Source organism: Anopheles marshallii, chromosome 2 (assembly GCF_943734725.1).
Source record: "Anopheles marshallii chromosome 2, idAnoMarsDA_429_01, whole genome shotgun sequence".
Lineage (NCBI taxonomy): Eukaryota > Metazoa > Arthropoda > Insecta > Diptera > Culicidae > Anopheles > Anopheles marshallii.
The window spans coordinates 6,881,232-6,902,063 of NC_071326.1; the positions used below are offsets into that span (position 1 = coordinate 6,881,232).

Here is a 20,832-nt window from a genome sequence, read left to right on the forward strand (position 1 = left end):
ATTCCAAACCGTAATACGCGTGTCACAGGATAACGAACAGCCGGGACGACATGTGTCGTCTAATGGGAGCTTTCCATTGTAGTGCCCCTTTTGGCCAAACTTCAGTTCTATCACAGCTTAAAGGGATGATAGTTATACTCTGCAAACATTCGACGCTGTTATTAGTACGTGCCAGTCGACATTTACCACAGCTTAAGGTACTTGGGCGGATGTGCTTGACTTCGTCGCGGTCAGCGGACAATGTTGACTTGGTTGGTGAGCAGTAACGGGCAGAATATCTCGCTCAACCTCGTTATTGTCTAGGCGGTACCGTAGTTCAAACAACCGACCACCGCTTATCAGATTGCGGAGGAATTCCAGCAGATTGGGCTGTGGACTTGTTGACAACGGTTGTGGCACCTATCATCAATAACATACCAATTGTGTGTGGGGCATTGAGTGATGGTCGGGTGCTTTTTTATCATCTTCACCTTGTAAAATTCTTTTGCGTAGTTTCTCAGTGTAAATTACTATAAGCATCTAAATCTTTACCGTTCCTTCTTTCCTTAGTTGTTTGAATGCAATTTCTTGCCACATTGTTCTATAGTGGATTTCAATATTTAAATATTTTAAGGAAAGATATTTTGAAAATCTCCCCACAAAAATGTCTTTTCGCTTCTTATGTGGAGCCACCGCACGGTGATGTAAATATTTTGATGATTGTTCAATAATTCTGCCGCCTTTAACAAGCTGAACAAACTGTCTGTAGCTGTAACAGAGACACTTGCGTGCTCATCTTACCTATCTGCGTTGCCGCCCTGCCGGTTGTCCGTCCCGCGAGTACGCCTTGGACACGTGACTATGGTGGCGAGTCGGTCATTAAAACGTCAGATCTTTGATGTACGGGCTGCGTAGGGCTGGGATGTTAAAGGGTAATGCATGGGGCGCATGAGGGGGAGGACTGTTGAAATTTCCACATGCAGTTTAACAATTCTCACGCTGGCCAAACAACACTCGACGTACGTCGACAGCGCGCTGCACGTCAAACGTGTGTTTGCTATTTTGAAATAACTTTGCACAGAGGAAGCATCACTCATAGCGGAGGGTGTCTTCTGTTCCGCGATATCCGCTATTCCGTGTTTTTTTTATAAAGATCAAAACAAGTGTAAGTGGTAGCGATTTTAATTCAAAACGATGTGTTTTTTTTTCTACGGAACAATACCCGCTCAAACTGTTCTTGCCTGAAACAATATTGCAGAGCATCAACCTTGAGACATTAGTATTTCGTATTAGGCCCTGCGGCATATACTAAAAATGAAAATAAATGTACACAACTTTGATCACATTATTATTTTTTACTAATTTCAGAACCTTCTTCCACACGAGGAGAGGACCAACATGCCTAGGATTGTGATGCTGTAGAAAAGGTTCCACTGCTATTCACAGATCATTTGTACTAGGCAATACACATCACATACCCAAAATCGAGTTACCGTACAGCTTTCCCGGAAGCTGACCAATTTCTAAACATTCCAACCACACCAACCGAAGCATATCCAAAATGAATGGTTTATCTACGCTTAACAGACTGTTAGGAAAAAGAAACAAAGATGGTAAGAATGTCTCGTTGTCCACGCTAACCTGTACAGATCGCTTACGTTACGTACAAATTTTCGTTTTAGTTTCCAAATCAACCTCTAACCTTAGTCGGTCCACTACCAACCTGGACGCTTCTAGTCACTTCAACAACAAAGTCATTCAGCTGCCGGTGGTGGCGAATGCACCGTTCGAACAGACGTTCCGTGTGACGGTGTTACTGCCACGGGATCAGCTATATGTAGCGCGCGTCGGGGCCAAAACCAAACTCTCCACCCTGCTCGAGATGGTGTGCAGCGACAAGTTGCTCGACGCACAAAAGTATGTCTTTCGCCATCCGACCGACTTTCAGCAGGGCTTTGAGCTGGACATGAACATCGGCGAGGTGGGGCTGAGCGAGGTTCGACTGATGTCGCGAAAGGAGCTGGAAGCGTTGCGTAACAGTGACTATCGGTTGAGCACAAGCGACATCTTCCGAATGCACCAGAAGACTGCCCGTGAAACCTCTGGTGGTACATCCGTGTCGTCTTCCGATTTGAGTCGCACATCGAAGCTGCCACTGAAGACGACCTCACCGTACAGCTCAACAAATTCGCTCAATTCCATGGACTCGTCCGGTGTTAGCTCGAGTTCCCGCGGTGGGGGTCACGGTGGTGCAACCAATGGCACTACCAGCAACGGGCACAGCCAAATGGGACCACCAGTAGCACCGACGCGTAAGAAGCGACTAGCACCACGTCCACCAAGCCAGAATTCTATTCCCGAGGTGCGAGTCCCGCAGCAAACGTCACATTCCAACGGAACAGGCGGAAATCATGGTCCTCCGGAGGATCAGATTTTTAAAGAACCCCAGTTACCTCCGTACTCCAGACAAAATTTCCACGTTTCCACACCAAATCTATACGATCGCGAATTGAAGTCGGCTGATATTATCAACAATAATAACAATACCGGTGTGAGTATGAAACACACCACCAGCGATCGTAACGGATACTCTGCGGACGTGCATAACAACAACAATGTTCATGAGCCGCAAACCAAGCTGCTGGACGAGGAAGATCGGAAAAACCTCATCAACACCAAGACGTCGTACAGTACGCTCAAAAATCGTCCAACGTCGATGTACATTATACGCGAACCGGACACGAACACGCTGCAGCGAGCGAGTGAAAATGGTGGCAGTATGGTCGACATTCATCAGCACCATTCGCGGGCCTCGTCCAGTTGCTCGGACGCGAAAGATCCGCGGGACTTTCAGGATATGCCAGAACCAACACCACGAAAGCGCTTGAATTCTAGTGGTAAGTGTGATATATGTAATTAATTGTCAAAAAGGTAATTAATTGTTGGTGTTTTTGTTTTTGTTTAGCCAAAAAATCCAAAGCCCCAGCACCACCGCCGAGAGCAAAGGCCACCATCACACCGGTTCCAACACCTTCACCGAGAATACTTACTCGTTCAACACTCGATTTACTTCGGGACAATGATGCGGCCATATCCGAGACGGATTCCAACTTCAGCAGCGAACCGGATGATACGCAACGTAATAGAGGTAGGATGGTTTTATGGCGTAGTACTTTTAGGTTTATATAATACATTAACGTGACTATCTATTTCTGTTCTTTTAGAATCGCGATTGAATGCTGTCAACGGTAGTGTCCACCGTGCTCCATACACACAGCAGCAGCAGCACCTACAACAGAACGTATCGAAGGTGATGCTTAACGTAGAGCAGGCTCCGTTAAATGATCCGGTCGTAACATCGACCACACCGAACAGTGGCGAAAAGAAACACCAGAAGAATGGATCAACGTCGTCTGTGTCAATTAAAATCGTCAGTAATGGTTTGAACGATGCACCGTCGAAACCATCGTCCACCACAGCACCCATCGTATCAAAAGTACAGATTGGTGGAAATCAAACGGCTTCAATGGAAATTCCTGCTTCACCCGGAGACAACAGCTCGGACGAAGAAATAAAAATCTACAACATCGAGTCCGGGAAGGCATCGGTGAAGAAAATACCGATGAACGGAACGGAAACGGAACAGCAAAATAAGAGAGGAACATCTGAAACCCTCTCCAATGGATCTAAAATGAATTCATCCTATGGTGAAGGCAACGAATCTACCAAACCGAATGGTGCAACCCCAGCCCCAGAACAGCAGAGCAACGGTACGGTGGATGAGGAACAGTGGACGTACAAACTGCCAGCACCACCAACTTTTGCCGATTCTTCCATCAAGACAAGCGATTACGATGAACGTGGACAGTTTTATCGACCAGCGTCGACATTCGTCGATAATACGACACTGCGCAGCGATATGCTTACAGTGCTGTCCGATGAACCAACGGAACGCATCGAACCGTTCATTCAGGAGCGTATACAAACCATGCTGGACCTCACTGCAGGTCAGGAAACGATGCAACCACCGTTCTTCGCTTCAACGATGGAACATCGTCCGGAAAGTCCGGTAAGTATTTCCACCGAAACGGATGTGACCACACACGTTTCGGAGGATGTTCCACATATCAGCTCGGACGTGGAGGATGGCTACCGTGTTGGGGAGGATGGCCGTAAGGGAGGCGACAAAAATGGCGAACCAGACAGTACGCAAGAGGCACGCGAAGTTTGGCTGCAAACGCTGGAGAAACGTCGGGAGAAAATAATCGAAGGTGAGCTGGCCACGTTGAGTGAAGTGATCAGCGGTGGTAAGCCTAGTCCAGATGGTTCCACGGTGATTCGCACGCAGTCGTTAAACGAAAGGAAGACTAGCGTCATGAGTGAACTCAACCAGCTGTTGCGTGAAGGTGTCGAGCTTGCCCGAAAGGAAGAGACAGAAATTGCCGTTGTGAATAGGAGCAGTTTGGCTAACTTCAAGATAACCACCTATAGCAGCTCGGAAAATAAGGAAAATATCATCACCAGCACCACAAACACCACGCTCGTCGAGAAGCAAATGCAACCTCAACGGACTGTGAGTGAGGAAAGTGCAAAACCGATTGTAACGAATGGTGTTGCCGAATCGCATATAATTGCTGACAGTAAGGAAGTCGAAGCGGATGTGATTGTACGTCGAAAGATATCGGTTGATTCGATAACGGTTCGCAAACCTCATTCGCTTACCCAAAGCAGCGACGAGGATGATCATATCGGTCGACAGAGCAACGGCTATTCAGCTTCGAGTGCAAGCGCCAAAAAGGAATTAGCCCCGGTCAAGCGCCGTAGCTTGACGATGCTAAACAAAAGTCCGCGTGTGATCAATCGGTCCGATTCGTTCCACTCGACCCGATCGGATTACATTCAGTCGCTGAATTCCCCTGCCCAAACCGGTGCATCCGGACCGTTACATCTAACACCGCGTAGCACTTCGTACATTTCGCTGATCGGTGCACAGCGTTGGGAAAATCGGGTCGCTACAGGCGCTTCGCTGACTGCAGCGAACTCTTTCAATCGCCGTAAATCGACCAGTGAGCTGAGCATCTGCGATTCCCCGTCACTACAGAGCCTGGAGGTAATTAAAAACATCCTAAACACATCGCGCAAGAACAGCATTAACAATCTGCACCAGACTAATGGCAGTGCGGTGGAAGAAGCACCGGTGGAAAATGAAATTGTCCTCCCTTCGATGGCTGCTATCAAGCGTAATAGCTTTACCGACATCTCAACGCTGGTACAGCTGAATGGTACCGGTAAGGCGCATATGAACGGTGGCAGTTTGATGAGCAATGCGGTACGCAAGGACAGTATCGAAGAGGCAAAGGTAGAGCAAGAACCTGAGCCAGAGCCGGAACGAAAATCAACGCAGGATCCAAAGCCTGATCCAAACCCGGTACCGATTAATAATGCGGATGTCAACAAAACGGAGGACGTGAAGAAAGTGGAACAAAAAGTTGAAAAAGTGGTGGAAACTATAATCGATGAACCGAAGCAGCCAGAACATGTGGAGAAATTAATCGTGCAGCAGACAGTAGTTGAAGAGAAAATTAAAACTGAGGAAACGGAATGGAACGATAAACCGGAGTTAACACTAGATTTGGCTAGTGAATCGAAAAGCGACGACGAGAAGTTGCAGAACAAGCAACAACAGCGTCAGATCCAACATAGCACAGTTACAAAAGAACCACAAACGACGGTCGTAAGCATTACCACCACCAGCACGGTTGTGAGCAGTAGCGACAGTAGTTCCAGCGTGACTGCTGTGTCCGCTAACGAATCCGATACGAAGAAGTGGACCTATCAGGGACCTCCGACGATAAGCTTTGCGACATGGAACGAGCGACCGAAGATCGACGTATCGATCAAATCGGATCGAGATTATCGGTTCGGTGGCAGTTCCACGCTGCCGCGCGGTTTCCGCAACGTGAACAACGTCAGCAGCACGAAGATTAGCATCGGTCCGGGAGGTAGCAGCACCACGACGACGGTAGAATCCACTTCCGCCGGATACGTACGGCAAACGATCCACGAGGTCGAACAACCGCAGCAGCAACAGATAGATGTTGTTTCGAATGTGCCATCAGCAACAGTGTCTTCAGCGCGACAGCAACAGCAGCCGCAGGAACCAACGCCCGCTGTGGTGAAACTTCCCGCAACTGCACTGAAACCCACTGCAACACCACCCGGCGAACGGTTGCCGATCGTGCGTGCCGTCGAGTACAAAAAGAACGTTGCTCCGCGCCAAGCGCCACCACCAATTGAGCCAAAGCCTTCCTTCTTCTACGAAACATTTTCGCGCAACGATTCCACCAACAGTTCGGCAAACTCTAGCATCGGTACGAATGTCAGCAGTGTAAGTATTAATGGAACCGTCCCATCCGCTAGCATCAGCACCAACATTAGTCGGTTAAGCTTTGGACCCAAACCGGCAACCGTGTTACAACCGACGGTGCGTGGCTTCAAGTCGCTTGACATCGAGCCTACGGGATCATCCGGCACCAACGGGATGCCCCGGTTGCGACCCGTTTCTATGGTCGATACGAGCACGCTAAGGAAAACCACCACGGCCGTTCCATTCACATCCACCGTGATGGAAGATACGGCGCCGAATTCGCTGCCCTTCTCCCAGAACACACTTCGCCGAACGGGGTTGAAAGATAAAATCTTAGCGAAAGATCCAACGCCCGTTACGGAAACGGTTACCGCAAGTACCAAAGTGAGCGTTACAACTGCTGCACCGGCACCTGTGCGGCCAACTTCTCTGTCGGCGGCGGTACCCATTCCACCACCACCCGCTCCAATGCCGCCCGTCAAAGCCTCTCAACCGGTTGTGCGAGGTGCGATCGTGAAGAAATCTCCCGCGACCTCACCGGCTATTGATCCGCGAAATGCTCTTTTGGATGCCATTCGAAACTTCAACAAGGATTCACTGCGGAAGGATTAATGAAAAGCTACTTCCAGGGAGTAGAATCAGCAGGTGTGGCTTTAATGTTTGTATATTTTCCTTTGTTCTCTAGTTGGATGGTTTCTTCCTTCTGTTTTAAAATAATGTATGCTATACATACATCTATCCATTTGTGTTGTATACCTTTTGTTTTGTTTTAAGTTCGTATGTTTAGTACCAAGCTTTGGTGCACGCTTTGCATGCATATTTTTATTGTTTCCCGTTTTCTCCCGATATTCTTATTTGGGTTTTATTGATTTAGCCTTCCACAAATCTACCACCAGCTTAATGCTAACATAAATAAAACATTTGGTGTTTGGTGCAAAAATTAAGCACGATTTGCACAACACAATCGTTATCTTTGAATGTAAGGCGGTAGCTTAAAGAAATGCTATCCGCACAGCCGGTTTTTTTTTTTTGTGAAACGGCATGTAAATGAAACAAACTGATATAAATAATCCACAACACACACCAGGTACTCGGTAAGCAGGGACTCTTCCACGAGCACATGATAGTATAGGGTAGACATTAAAAAATCAAACGGCTACCACGCTAGCGAGGATAGTTGTGTTGTAGTCAGCATAAAGTAAGGAAGCAGGAGAACCATGTAGAAAGCCCCAATCAGCCGAAGGTTACGCGTTTGTGGGCATAACAAATAGTAGCGTACGTGGCTGAGCGTAAAATGAGCAGAGATAAGCTGGACCCGGTTACCGGCTGGTTGTATATTTCACTACTGTATTGTTAACTTTTTAATGGGATGTCTCTAATACGTGCAGTCTAATAGCAATAGTATGAAATGAATATGTGGATATTAAAAGATTACTAATATAATAAACTCCTACCGCGTTGTGAAACTGTCGATGAAAGAAATTAAATAAATCCGGTAACCATATTTTTGTATGGCTATGACGTTTACTATTGCAATTCGTTGTGATCGTATTGCATTGACAGCTTCAGCATTTACCTGACCTTAACTACTCCTGTCGAATTAAAATACCATGTGGCAATTATTCTCTCTAAAATTATTCTTTCCTCGTCTGTCCTTTTTTCGTTTATCATACAACTATGTGGTGTCTTTTAAACCTTGTGTTTGTCATCGTGATTACATGTGTTTTGTTTCAAATGTAATTATTGGGCAAATTACATCTTGATGTGACAAATAAATCATTGGTAAGGTTGTTTACCTTCTGCTAACACCATTCTTCCACCTCGATCTGCTGGACTGATTCCAGTGAAAGTCTACCCAATATGATATACGCCTGACAGGTATGCAAAATGATGTTTTTGTTAGGGACTCCCAAGTTATGCAAACCCATTACGCTCGAATGAGTGCTATTTACGATCTCATTTCCACCGGCAGGAACGAACAATGCACAAACAGCGAGAGCTTCACGGTCAAAACCATGGTGAGTGAATTTTTTGTTTTGAATATTCGGGATTCTGAATTAATATTTATGTATTGGGAAGAGATTAGTGTTTAATTAATTTAAGGTTACATTTATGTTATTTTTTCAATAATAATTTACTATTTACTTTATTTACGCAAACAAGTTAACGTCATGTTAACGTCTGCTTTGCGAATTATGATTCATCAATTTGTATAAAATCCATAATATTAATAATTATATCAAGTGTGGGGGAAGTTTTGCAGCAGCTCTTTACCTGAAATTAAAATCTAATCAGATTGATCCTTGGCCAATATTACGAAATGAAAACATGCCACTAAAACTAATCCTTCAATATCGTTGAGTCCTTCGCCTTCCGGCTCTTTATTGACCATTACTTAACAATTAAAGTGCATCGCACAAACACGTAAGAGCAGATGGATAAGATAAGGATTTCTCTCATTCAAATCCAGCGCTACTTCACCTATCGATGGTGATTTTCCAAATCTCCTTCCTGTGTCGTGGTAGCTTCCGTGTGATATCGCAACCGTATTGTCACGTCCACAACACGCCGGCCGTCTGTGACCTTCTCCGCCAACCGCGGCTCCCGGCCCGCGATGTAAAGGGCCATTCTTCATTCGTCATGTTTGGAAAACAGTGTATTTCGATAATATAACTACGATAAGGATTACATCCGACCCAATCCCCCGGTGCCGATTAGAGTCACGGTCTGTGCCGTGCTCGGTTTCAGGGTTGGAGGAGGCGATCCTGTTTACTATTTAACCGTCGCGCTGACGATGGGATGCCATTTAGTCTTTAATCGTACACCAACGCTCAGTGGTCAGGATGAAGCTTAGCTCAGCGAGTGTGAAGGTGGCAGCTCTGCTGCTGCTCGGCGTAATCGTCGTTGCTTCGGGCAAATCGGTCGACAAGATCCGTCGCCCTTTCCCGGGAATTGAGCGGATCGTTGCCCGCCGGCAGGGCATGGTACCGCCGAAGGGCTACGTCTCACAGAGCCCGCGAACGGTCGAGGGACGCTTCACGTCGCGTGTGAACCACTTTGACCCACAGAACCGGGATACGTTCGAGTTCAACTATCTGCACAATGATCAGTACTACCGTGAGGGTGGCCCGCTGTTCATCGTCCTCGGCGGGCACTATCCGATCAATCCGTACTTCATGGAGAACAGCCACTTCCGCGATGTGGCCGCTCTGCAGGGTGCCTGGTTGGCCACGAACGAGCACCGCTACTTCGGTGACAGCAACCCCGTCCCGTAAGTATCCGCGAGCCACACCGCCCCAAGTGCTATGTAGCTTCTAACCGGTTGTTCTTTCCATATTGCAGAGACTACTCGACCGAAAACTTGCGATTCATGCGCACGGAACAGGTCCTGTTCGATCTGATCGAGTGGATCGATTTCTTGCGGCGCGAAGTTGTCGGTGACCCGAACGCACGCGTCATTCTGCACGGTATCGGCTATGCTGGATCGCTTGCCACCTGGGCCCGTCAGCGCTTCCCGAACATCATCGACGGTGCCTGGGGATCCAGCGCTCCGGTGCGTGCAACCGCCAACTTCGAAGAGTTCGCCGAGGAGGTCGGCATCATCATCCGCAACAGGGCTGGCGTACAGTGCTACAACCGCATCTTCCAGGCGTTCCACACCGCGCAGAATCTGATCGATGCCGGTGTTACCGGAATGGTCTCGGAGATGTTCAACACCTGCGACCCGGTTGACACTAGCGATCCGCTCGAGGTAGAACTGTTCTTCTACGCCATGATGCTCTCGCTCGAGGCGGCCATGGTTGAGGATGTGGACGTTGAAAATATCAACCGCGTGTGTGACGCAATCACCGACGATCAGTTCGACACCGGGATGGAGGCTCTGGCCGCGTTCCTGGTCGAACGCTACTCCGAGGCACGCGAATGCTTCGATCTGTCGTTCGAAAACTTCGTCCAGTATCTCACCGATCCGGCCATCGATGCACCGGCCAACGTTGAATTTGGACTGCGCCAGGCCACGTACCAGGACTGTACCGAGTTCGGTTACTTCGAAACTACTTCCTCGCCGAATCAACCGTTCGGCAACCGGGTGACGTACGATCTGTTCCTCGCCGAATGTCAGGCCGCGTACGGTGAATTCCTCACGCAGGAGGTCGTGTACGAAGGCATCCGCCTGACCAACTTCCACTTCGGTTCGACCGATCCGCGCACCACGAACGTGCTCTTCACGTCCGGCGAGATTGATCCGCTCCGTGCCGTGTCCATCACCGAGTACACGAACCTGCTGTCAAACGCGCGCGTCACGCCGGGAGCATTCATCGCCCAGGACATCATGTCGATCAGTGGCATGGATTCGGAGGAGCTGCTCGAGACCAAGCACATGGCCGAACAGTACATCACCACCTGGCTCGGATCGCCGATCAGCCCGTTCCGGAAGTAGACAGCACGTTAGCGTAAGTAGGTAGGCACCCGGAAGCCCTTCCCACCGTATCATCCTAACGTGGTGAAGGCCACCCGTCGAGCAAACAAGCCGCGAACAAACAAATGTACGCATAAAGCAAGTAATAAAACAATAAGCTTACCAATAGTAGCACCCCTCGCAGTTCCAATGCTTCCGTTTTTGGGTTTTGTGTTTTTTTCTCTCTCTCTTTCTCTCTGTTTTGAGCTCCCTCCAATTGTCCTCTACTGGTCTTTATTGCCTCAGCAGGTGGATAAGAAGGCGATGGTACGATTGTTGCTTATACGACCGTTTTGCCGGCATCACATGAATCGTTACAAATTTTTCTGACCAAATCAATTTAGATAAGACGTCCATGTTCGAATTTCTGTCCGTCGATGGCCTTATGGTTTCGGTTGTGGCTGATTTATGGCGCTATCTGGGAAGGTCTTGAAGCGGTGCGGTGCTTGTTATCGCACAACGTGACAAAGCAACTAGCTGTGCTGTGACGAATCCATTACGTCCTAAGGAAGAATGGAATTGCTGGATTCCCGATGTGAGAACAATGTATTGAATGTTGCTAATAAACGTGCTAATAAACTAACATGGATGGGTATTTGTTTATAATTTCAATTACAAGCTTCTAAGTTGTGCTTCTAAACACACTTTGGAAAGAAGACAAGTGGTTGGATGCTGCAGTGCAAGCGATATGTTGACCGTAGCTTGGGCGCATTATTTCGCCGGTTCGTTGTTTCCCACGCGTTGAAGTCTCCTTTATCGGCCTGCTTAAATCAATCACTCACCGTACGCATACATGCAACCGCGATCCTGCTTACGCACATTCCAAACTGCACAAACCCGGGGAACAACATACACCATCAACGTCAGCGGTATGATGTGTTATCATTAGCATTCGCCGTACAACTCAGGCCGTACTTTCCGCCGCTTGCAATACAGATCCTTGATAAGAGCCTGCTTTATGGCATGGACGATTTTGGCACGGCCCGTTTTTCGTTGCCGCACACCGCGCAGATTGAGCTCCCGATGGTCGCTTCTGGCAAGTGTAATAATAATTCAAATCGGGCCGAGCGTGTGATAAACATAATCAAGCATCGTCGAACGAGTGGGTACGATACGTACGCCATCCGGGGAAAGGGGCAGATAGAACAGACGTGCAATTTCTAACCGAAGGCAAATTGAGTGGCCGAATGAGTGCCCACACGGACACCCGATGGACGGGCCGGATGGTGCGGTGTTCTGGGCGCCGGGACTATTTAACCGGACCCGACCGGCGGCGCTGACCATTCAGTTGTGACTATTGTAAGTAACCGGAAAGGGAACACCAATCGAAACGGGATGAAATTAGCGTTTGTGCTGCTGGTCGCAGTGGCGGTCGTGTCGACCACGCTCGCCAAGACGGTACCGTCCGGCAAGAAGTCCGGCCGGTTGCCGCTGGAGCTGTTGAGCGCCATGTTCGGCGACTTGCCGATGCCGAAGGTGCCGGAAAACCACAAGCGCAACCCACGCACGGTTGAGGGCCTGTTCGAGTCGCGCATCAACCACTTTGACCCACAGAATCGGGATAGGTTCGAGTTTCGATACTACATGAACGACGAATACTATCGCCCGGGTGGTCCGTTGTTTGTCATCGTCGGCGGACATCACAGAATCGATCGTGCGATCTACTTCATGGAGGATGGCCACTTCCGGGATGTGGCCGCGCTGCAGGGTGCCTTCTTGGCGACGAACGAGCATCGCTACTTCGGTGACAGCTCCCCAGTGCCGTAAGTACTCATGCCGCAGGTTGGGAGTGTCCGGGCTAATCGGTATGGTGTGCCTCTGCTTCACAGTGACTACTCGGCCGAGAACATGCGGTTCCTGCGCACGGAACAGGCGCTGTTCGATCTGATCGAGTGGATCGATTACCTCAAGCGCGAGGTTATGGGCGATCCGAACGCGCGCGTCATCCTGCACGGCTTCAGCTACGGTGGTGCACTGGCTTCCTGGGCCCGTCAGCGCTTCCCGAACATCATCGACGGTGTCTGGGCATCGAGTGCCACCGTACGGGCGACGGTCAACTTCGAGGAGTTCACCGAAGACTTTGGTAACACGATCCGCATCAAGGGCAGCGACGAGTGCTACAACTCCATCTTCCGTGCGTTCCACACCGCGGAGAACCTGCTCGATGCCGGCCTTACCGAGCGGGTGTCCAGCATTTTCAACACCTGCGACCCGATTGATGCGGACAGCCCGCTCCAGGTGCAGCTGTTCCTGCATCTGATGGTGCTCTCGCTCGAGCTGTCCATGTTCGAAGACTTCAACATCGAGAATGTGGCCCGCGTGTGCGACATGCTGACGGATGACCAGTACGATACGCCGATGGAAGCCTTGGGTGCGTACCTGCAGGACCGCTACGACGACATCCGCGACTGTTTCGACCTGTCGTTCGAGAACTTCATCTCGATCCTGGGCGATGAGTCGCTCGATGCCGTGCAGAACCAGCAGTACGGGTTGCGCCAGCTGAACTACCACATCTGCACCGAGTTCGGATACTTCCAGACGGCCATGTCCCGCTACCAGCCGTTCGGTTCCAAGGTGACGTACGATCTGTTCCTGGAGGAGTGTGCCGCCGTGTTCGGTGACTGGCTGTCCTCGGATGTGCTGTACGACGGTGTGCGCCTGACGAACTTCCACTTCGGCGCGACCGATCCGCGCATCACCAACGTGCTCTACACGAACGGTGGTATCGACCCGTTCCGCCACGTTTCGATCACGCAGTACACGAACCTGCTGGCAAACGCGCGCGTCACACCGGCCGCTTTCTACACCGAGGACATTCGCGCGATCAGTGGCATGGATTCGGAGGAGATGCTCGAGACCAAGCACATGGCCGAACAGTACATCACCACCTGGCTCGGATCGCCGATCAGCCCGTTCCGGAAGTAAGGAGGGAGTTTGGATCGTAACGAACGGGATCCTGGAAGACGTTCTAGCATCTCGCATCGCCACCATCAAGATCTTGCGATGTTGCGTAATGTAAGTGGAGTGAGTGTGAACAATTAACAGCCATAAACGATGGGCTCGATACGGCGAGCCCCAATCAATGCCTGCGTTCCATTATCGTTTCAGGCCCTCTATCCGAGGGCCGATGTGCTGTGCGCACTATCACACAATCTATTTTAGCGTTCATTTGAGACTGTATTTATGGCGCTGCTGATACCGTAAGGTTTGCGGTCAGCTCGTAAAGACAGCTGGAGCGATTAATTCGATTAGCGTGTCGCACGCAGTTGTTGACGATTATCGCAATTACGTACTTATCGTTGGACGTTTACGCAGATTAGCGCGTGTTGTGTTGCCATATATTCGGGGCACTTCTGTCGAAATCTGGCCATAAAGGGCAAACCTCGCACCTGAACCAAACCCTGGTAACAGTGGGGTAAAGGTCCTTGCAGGTGTTTCCAACACATCCAGCTTAGTAAATTTACGCACATTAAAATTTCACTTCCGAATGTCTGCTTCTGCCTATCTGGAGTTATTATCGTGATCGTGGAACGCTCGGTCGCACAAAGCAACTAAGCGTGATGCATCTTATCGCACAATCACGTTTACCGCGGGCAAGGATTAGCATTGAATAATCGACCCGTTTTATCTTTCCTTATCTTACCAGCTCGTAAAGAGTGTGGAAAAGACACACACTTCCGATTGCGGCTGATAATTGGTATTTGATTAATCCAATGGCACATTACTGATTCGTACAAACAAGCCGTAACAAGTGTTACGGGAGTAAACAAACGCTGACGTGTAGGAGTTGCGTAATCTTATATTATGCAGCACCAGCTAAACAGATTCGAGCATAGCGTGTACAACTGATTTAGCTCACGACAGTTGTTGCAAGTAATCTCTCACACGATTTCAATTTTTCAAAAGACTCAATTGTCAAAAACACTTCTGAGCATCTTCCTCTCGAATGTCTCAGAGGCGTATGTGAGTACTGGAACTATATAGGTTCTATATAGTCCCAGCTCCGTTCGTCCCCACAAGTGTTTTGAGTGGAGACTGTAGAATAACATTTCAACATCAATTGTTCAATTATTGTCGATGCTGAATTTTGATCCACGATTGGGGACATTTTGGACGACTTCGAAAGTTCGACTCCCCCCAGACTTCACCCCGGCGTAAGTTCGGATTTTTATAGCAGGGCCACTGGTGGTGCCACCATCAACTTGATTTTTGCCTCGTTAATCTCCAACCCGACGTTTTCTGCCCCCAGCTCAATCCTTTGGTAGGCATCCGTTACGTAGGAGAGTCATAAACCAATGACGTCTATGTCATCAGCGTATGCCAGGATCTGGAATGACCAGGATATGGAAGATGGTTCCGGAAGGGTCCACCTCCGAGTCGCGGATGGCCCTCTCTAGCGCTAGGTTGAAGAGTAGATAAGCAACAAACAAGCATCAGGTAATGCATTCTTAGTGAGAGTGGGAGAAGTACAGCAAAAACTAATGGTCAGGAATCAGGAATAGATCGCGAAAGTTGATTTATCGTACTGGTTTAAAGTAGTACACTCTTTTTCTTGATTTATGTTTAATTTAAAGGATTATGAGATGATGAAGCGAATACTAAAAATTAGCACAGCGGTCAAAGGTTTAACCTGCCTGCTTGTTGCAAAAATTCCCAAAAGTCCATCTAGCTCGGTTTGAACATCATCAGCAACAATATTCACGCTAGATGGCGCTGGAGTTGTGTTTGCGACGCCTAAAAGTATGCAATCACTCTTTGTGTACTGCTCTGACTCTTTTTCAAACCCGGACTATTTCCAAAACCTTTTTTTCTTTTCTTACGCGGGCAAATGTGACAGCATACCTTTAGGCGCCGAGAATCATAGTCACTACTATATATAGAAAGGTCGCTCCTGAAGGAGGCTAGGGTTGTATTGGTATTATGCCATTCTTTGGTAGCAAAAATAATTTTATCATTCAGTGTTGTTTGGTTCTATAGGTCGATTGACTGGTGTGAACCCTTGATGTGGACCATAACCGGCATGTACAGGTCTAACTAATCAGTGTCAATTATAGTCATAAATCAGATTTAGGCATCGCCGTGAGGTGTAATAAACCTCATGTGACATTAAACGTTTCATCGACATCAATTTCAGGTGTGACCTATTGTCACAAGCTGCTGATATCTTCAGCTAATCTATGGCTGTAATTTTGATGGTTCATCAAACCTCGTGATTAATCCAATCATGCTGATATCATTCTTTATGCAAGAGCAACAATCCAACCACCTTTTTCGGAGGAACAGCTATTTATATGCGTGCTATATCTCTGTTGGGTTATACTGTAGTCGTACATCGCAACGCCTCAGTTCGGTATCGTTAGTGTCAAAGCACAGTATGGCAGTTCACGGTGTATTTTTAAGATGTGCAGTATTGTCAGCGTTAGTCGTAGTTGTGTTCGGAGGTAATGGATTTCCTCACCTATTGGATCTTGTACATCCACGGGTGGATGTAAACGTACCCTCCGGTTATGTGTCGAGTCGTTCGGAAGCGTTCCGTCATTGCGCAGGTGAACTTTAGAGAGTACGGTGAGGATATGGGTCGAACGATCCGGGTGCTCGGCAGTGACGCTTGTTACGGTATTGTGCGGAGTGGTTTCCGAGCAGCCGAGAACCTGGTTAATGCCGGACGGTACGATCGTCTGTCGCAGATGTTCCGCACCTGTGTACCGCTGCAAGCCGACGATCCGCTCACAATAGAAACATTCTTCTTTAGTCTCAAGAGTTCGTTCGAGGCGGAAATGTTCGGTCAGGCCAGCCCAGACTCAGTAGGACGAATGTGCGACGAGCTAGTGGCCGATCCGTCCGACTCAGCACTGGAAGTGTTGGTGAACTTTTTCGAACGTCGCTACGGATTCCTCGACTGTCTACCGTTCGACTTTGAGAGTAGCATTGCAAACTCAATGTACGAAGCGGTTGATGCACCGAACAATGCGGAACTCGGTATTCGGCAACATTTTTATCAACTGTGCACTGAGTTCGGCTGGTTTCTGACATCATCTACGGGTGACAGTCCGTTTGGGACACGCATCACCTATCGGTACTTCATCGAAACTTGCCGTGCAGTTTTTGGTGACTGGATCGATCAGGACGTCGTGTACGAAGGTGTCCGGATAACGAACTTGCACTTCGGTGCGGACGATCCGCGTGTCACGAATGTGGTTTACGTGACCGCAGAGTTCGATCCGACCCGGTTCGTCTCGATTACAAACTACACCAATCTGCAGGCGAACGCATTCGTTGTCCAGGGTGCCCTGTCGTCGTTCGATTGGATGGCGGAGAGTGAAAACGACTCGGAAGATTTGCAGCGAGTGCGACGCGAGATCGTGAGATACGTTCGTGGATGGATAGAGGGAGGTATGATTGGCACGAAGTAAGACATAAAAGGAACGATAAAAATGGCTTTAGCTCAACTCTTGGACCCGCATATAGTCCTTTTTTGTATAACAATAAACAACAAACCAACTCTAAGTGAAGGATGAAAAATGTTTTCGAAGATTCAATATTAGTTTTCGTTCGGGAGCACTGAGTGCTAGGATATCTCTTCGTACATCATTGCGCCTAAAGGTAGACAATTGTTTTAATAATTTGCAGCACAGCGCAGTCAATTAAACAAATTTGTTTTCGTATCCAGACGGATTTAGCCATACTTCGAAAACAGCATTTCACTAGTTGAACAAACTACAATAAAAACACTACCCAAATCATTGCAGCTTCACCTAAATTCGTATGAGACACGTTGAATATAGAGACGTTTCTTCTTCAATCATCATATATCACCCAACCACTATCAGGTGCATATGAATATGGGAATAATTCCTCAGATCTTGAGCTCTAGCATCACTTAATTTTTTTTGTGTACTGCTTTGGCTCTAAAACCTGAAATTATCACTCTATCAGCTAAATTATTCAGACTTTCCTTTCCAAACACATTTAAAAGAGATTGCATACATTTAGGCGTCTAGTCTTGAAAGTGATATTGGATATGGCTAGGGATGAATTGGTGTTATTTCATTATTTTCCAGTAATAATTCGTGCTTATCGTGAAATTATTTTTGGTTTTATGGGCTGATTGAATAGTCTAAGCCTTGATGTACCCCGCAAGTACCGCATGTACAGGTTGAACTAATCAGTGTCAATTATAGTCATAAATCAGGCTTAGAGATCGTAGTGTAGTGTAACGAGGCTCATGTGACATTAAACGTTTCATCGACATCAATTTCAGGTGTGACCTATTGTCACAAGCTGCTGATATCTTCACCTAATCTATTGGTTTATCATAGTCCTCACCTATCAAACCATGCGATTAGCCCTATCAAGCTGATATCATTCTTTATGCTAGAGCAACAATCCAATCGCCTTTTCCGGTGGAACAGCTATTTATATGCGTGCTATATCTCTGTTACGTTATACTGTAGTCGCCTCAGTTCGGTATCGTAAGTGTCAAAACACAGTATGGCAGTTCACGGTGTATTTTTAAGATGTGCGGTATTGTCAGCGTTAGTCGTAGTTGTGTTCGGAGGTAATGGATTTCCTCACCTATTGGATCTTGTACATCCACGGGTGGATGTAAACGTACCCTCCGGTTATGTGTCGAGTCGTTCGGAAGCGTTTCGGTTTCGTACCCGCGTCGATCACCTGGATGTCCAGAACAGAGCGACGTTTGAGTTTAATTACGTCTCGAACGATGCCTACTACAGACCTGGTGGACCAATCTTCATCATAGTAGGTGGAAATAGCGCACTGAACGCATACTTTATCGAAAACGGACTGTTTCACGATATCGCCCGCGATGAAGGTGCTTGGTTGTTTAGTAACGAGCATCGTTACTATGGCACCAGCTCACCAGTGGCGTAAGTGAACTAGCAAAGATGAAGCACGCCATACTGCGCAGATGATAATAGAAGGATTTGTTGTTTGCAGAGATTATTCCACACCCAACATGCGATATCTAAGCGTCGAACAGGCACTGCTCGATCTGATCGAATGGATCGATCATCTACGCCGCGAGGTGGTTAGGAATCCGAACGCAAAGGTGATCCTGCATGGTCTCGGATACGGCGGAGCGGTAGCCATCTGGGCTCGTCAGCGGTTCCCGAGCCTCATTGATGGGGCCTGGGGCTCGACAGCTTCCGTCATTGCACGGGTGAACTTTAGCGAGTTTGGTGAGGATATGGGCCGAACGATCCGGGTGCTCGGCAGTGACGCTTGTTATGGTATTGTGCGGAGTGGTTTCCGAGCAGCCGAGAACCTGGTTAATGCCGGACGGTACGATCGTCTGTCGCAGATGTTCCGCACCTGTGAACCGCTGCAGGCCGACGATCCGCTCACGATAGAAACATTCTTCTTCGGGCTCAAGAGTTCGTTCGAGGCGGAAATGTTCGGTCAGGCCAGCCCAGACTCAGTAGGACGAATGTGCGACGAGCTAGTGGCCGATCCGTCCGACTCAGCACTGGAAGTGTTGGCGAACTTTTTCGAACGTCGCTACGGCTTGTTCGACTGTGTTCCATTCGACTTTGAGAGTAACATTGCGAGCTCAATGTACGAAGCGGTTGGGGCACCGAACAATGCGGAACTCGGCATCCGGCAGCGTTTGTATCAGTTGTGCACTGAGTTCGGCTGGTTTCTGACATCGTCTACGGGTGGCAGCCCGTTTGGGACACGCATCACCTATCGGTACTTCATCGAAAATTGTCGTGCAGTTTTTGGTGACTGGATCGATCAGGACGTCGTGTACGAAGGTGTCCGGATAACGAACTTGCACTTCGGTGCGGACGATCCGCGTGTCACGAATGTGGTTTACGTGAACGCAGAGTTCGATCCGACCCGGTTCGTCTCGATTACAAACTACACCAATCTGCAGGCGAACTCGTTCGTTGTCCAAGATGCTGTAGTGTCGCTCGATTGGATGGCGAACAGTGTGACGGACTCGGAAGATTTGCAACGAGTGCGACGCGAGATCGTCGGATATGTTCGTGGATGGGTAGAGGGAGGTTTGATTGGAACGAAGTAAAGCCGAAGCAGAACAGTAAAAATGACCGAAGCGCAATCCAGCTAAGCAGCATAATGTGTTATTTATCACTTTTACTAAAACAATAAATATGTCTTTGTATTTTGAAGACTTCAAACTAACTTCAAACGACCATTCTAAAGTACCTTTAAAGAGTTTATGTTATTTTTGTTTAATTTTTAGTAATATTTATTTATAGATTATGACGCCTAAAAGTATGCACTTCACATACATTACATTTATTCCATTCTATATAACAGGTCCACTGCAGTTAACATCACACTGTACACAGAGTTGTAGTGCCCCACCCACATCTGCCGACGAGGAAGAATCAGATGAAAGCCTTCATATCACCCCGAATGTCTTATCACGGTGCCTAACATCGTAGAGTATCTCATCACATTTGCGCCTAAATTTATGCATTACGCAGCATTATTAGTAACTTCATCGATTCCTCTGAGTTGTTTACTCTTTGTTAGTTGATTTTGTTTGAGGTAAACTCTGCAAACTAACTATTAAGCTGTTTAATATTTGCATGCTCATCTATATCTGCATCACCATCATCAGCTATTGGTAATGCCAAATTTAAAATGTATCATCAACCACCAACTCTAAGTCAACTAAATATATAGAGAGTTCCACAACACCAGGCTGGATTTGTTGGAGGCAAATCCACCACCGACCAAATCTTTACTCTACGGCAGATTCTTCAGAAATGCCGAGAGCACCAGATCCCTACGCACCACCTGTCCTTTGGCTTCAGAAGGTGAAGGAATTGGGAAGGCGCCATGCGATTTCACCCGATCTATTCAATTTCTAGGCTTCGCGGATGACATCAACATCATCGGATAGACATCTGCGGCGGTGTGCGAGGCGTACAATCGACTGAAACGAGAGGCTGACAGGACTGGATTGACGATTTCGATGTGGTACAGGAGTTCTGCTACCTTGTTACGATCATAACTTCGAAGAACAATCTAAGCA

The 20,832-nt window shown here is 47.9% G+C and overlaps 5 protein-coding genes across 5 annotated transcripts; all 5 read left to right on the forward strand.

The window, feature by feature from the left end:
* The first annotated feature begins 1,540 nt into the window (after positions 1-1,540).
* LOC128707489 (uncharacterized) lies at positions 1,541-6,958 on the forward strand. Its single transcript, XM_053802443.1, has 4 exons — positions 1,541-1,592; positions 1,662-2,876; positions 2,945-3,127; positions 3,204-6,958. Exons 1-4 carry the CDS (start codon positions 1,541-1,543, stop codon positions 6,956-6,958), a joined length of 5,205 nt encoding a protein of 1,734 aa, XP_053658418.1.
* A 2,231-nt stretch (positions 6,959-9,189) lies between these two features.
* On the forward strand, positions 9,190-10,784 carry LOC128707389 (putative serine protease K12H4.7). Its single transcript, XM_053802342.1, has 2 exons — positions 9,190-9,617; positions 9,689-10,784. Exons 1-2 carry the CDS (start codon positions 9,190-9,192, stop codon positions 10,782-10,784), a joined length of 1,524 nt encoding a protein of 507 aa, XP_053658317.1.
* A 1,353-nt stretch (positions 10,785-12,137) lies between these two features.
* Positions 12,138-13,727, forward strand: LOC128707294 (putative serine protease K12H4.7). The gene is made up of 2 exons (XM_053802246.1): positions 12,138-12,565; positions 12,632-13,727. The coding sequence occupies exons 1-2, from the start codon at positions 12,138-12,140 to the stop codon at positions 13,725-13,727; spliced, it is 1,524 nt and encodes a 507-aa protein (XP_053658221.1).
* A 2,582-nt stretch (positions 13,728-16,309) lies between these two features.
* On the forward strand, positions 16,310-17,215 carry LOC128709774 (thymus-specific serine protease-like). The gene has a single exon (XM_053804793.1). It carries the CDS (start codon positions 16,310-16,312, stop codon positions 17,213-17,215), a length of 906 nt encoding a protein of 301 aa, XP_053660768.1.
* Positions 17,216-18,222: 1,007 nt separating this feature from the next.
* LOC128709031 (putative serine protease K12H4.7) lies at positions 18,223-19,851 on the forward strand. The gene is given in 3 exon segments (XM_053804016.1): positions 18,223-18,253; positions 18,256-18,691; positions 18,762-19,851. Coding segments are annotated over 3 exon segments (1,557 nt in total).
* Positions 19,852-20,832: the final 981 nt, after the last annotated feature.

Bases quoted from the DNA above. Each gene is read 5' to 3' on its own strand.
- LOC128707489 (XM_053802443.1), top strand. From the start codon at position 1,541: ATGAATGGTTTATCTACGCTTAACAGACTGTTAGGAAAAAGAAACAAA. The intron at 1,593-1,661 runs GTAAGAATGTCT...TTTTCGTTTTAG, and splicing joins AGGAAAAAGAAACAAAGATG to TTTCCAAATCAACCTCTAAC. The intron at 2,877-2,944 runs GTAAGTGTGATA...GTTTTTGTTTAG, and splicing joins AAAGCGCTTGAATTCTAGTG to CCAAAAAATCCAAAGCCCCA.
- LOC128707389 (XM_053802342.1), top strand. From the start codon at position 9,190: ATGAAGCTTAGCTCAGCGAGTGTGAAGGTGGCAGCTCTGCTGCTGCTC. The intron at 9,618-9,688 runs GTAAGTATCCGC...TCCATATTGCAG, and splicing joins GGTGACAGCAACCCCGTCCC to AGACTACTCGACCGAAAACT.
- LOC128707294 (XM_053802246.1), top strand. From the start codon at position 12,138: ATGAAATTAGCGTTTGTGCTGCTGGTCGCAGTGGCGGTCGTGTCGACC. The intron at 12,566-12,631 runs GTAAGTACTCAT...TCTGCTTCACAG, and splicing joins GGTGACAGCTCCCCAGTGCC to TGACTACTCGGCCGAGAACA.
- LOC128709774 (XM_053804793.1), top strand. From the start codon at position 16,310: ATGTGTCGAGTCGTTCGGAAGCGTTCCGTCATTGCGCAGGTGAACTTT.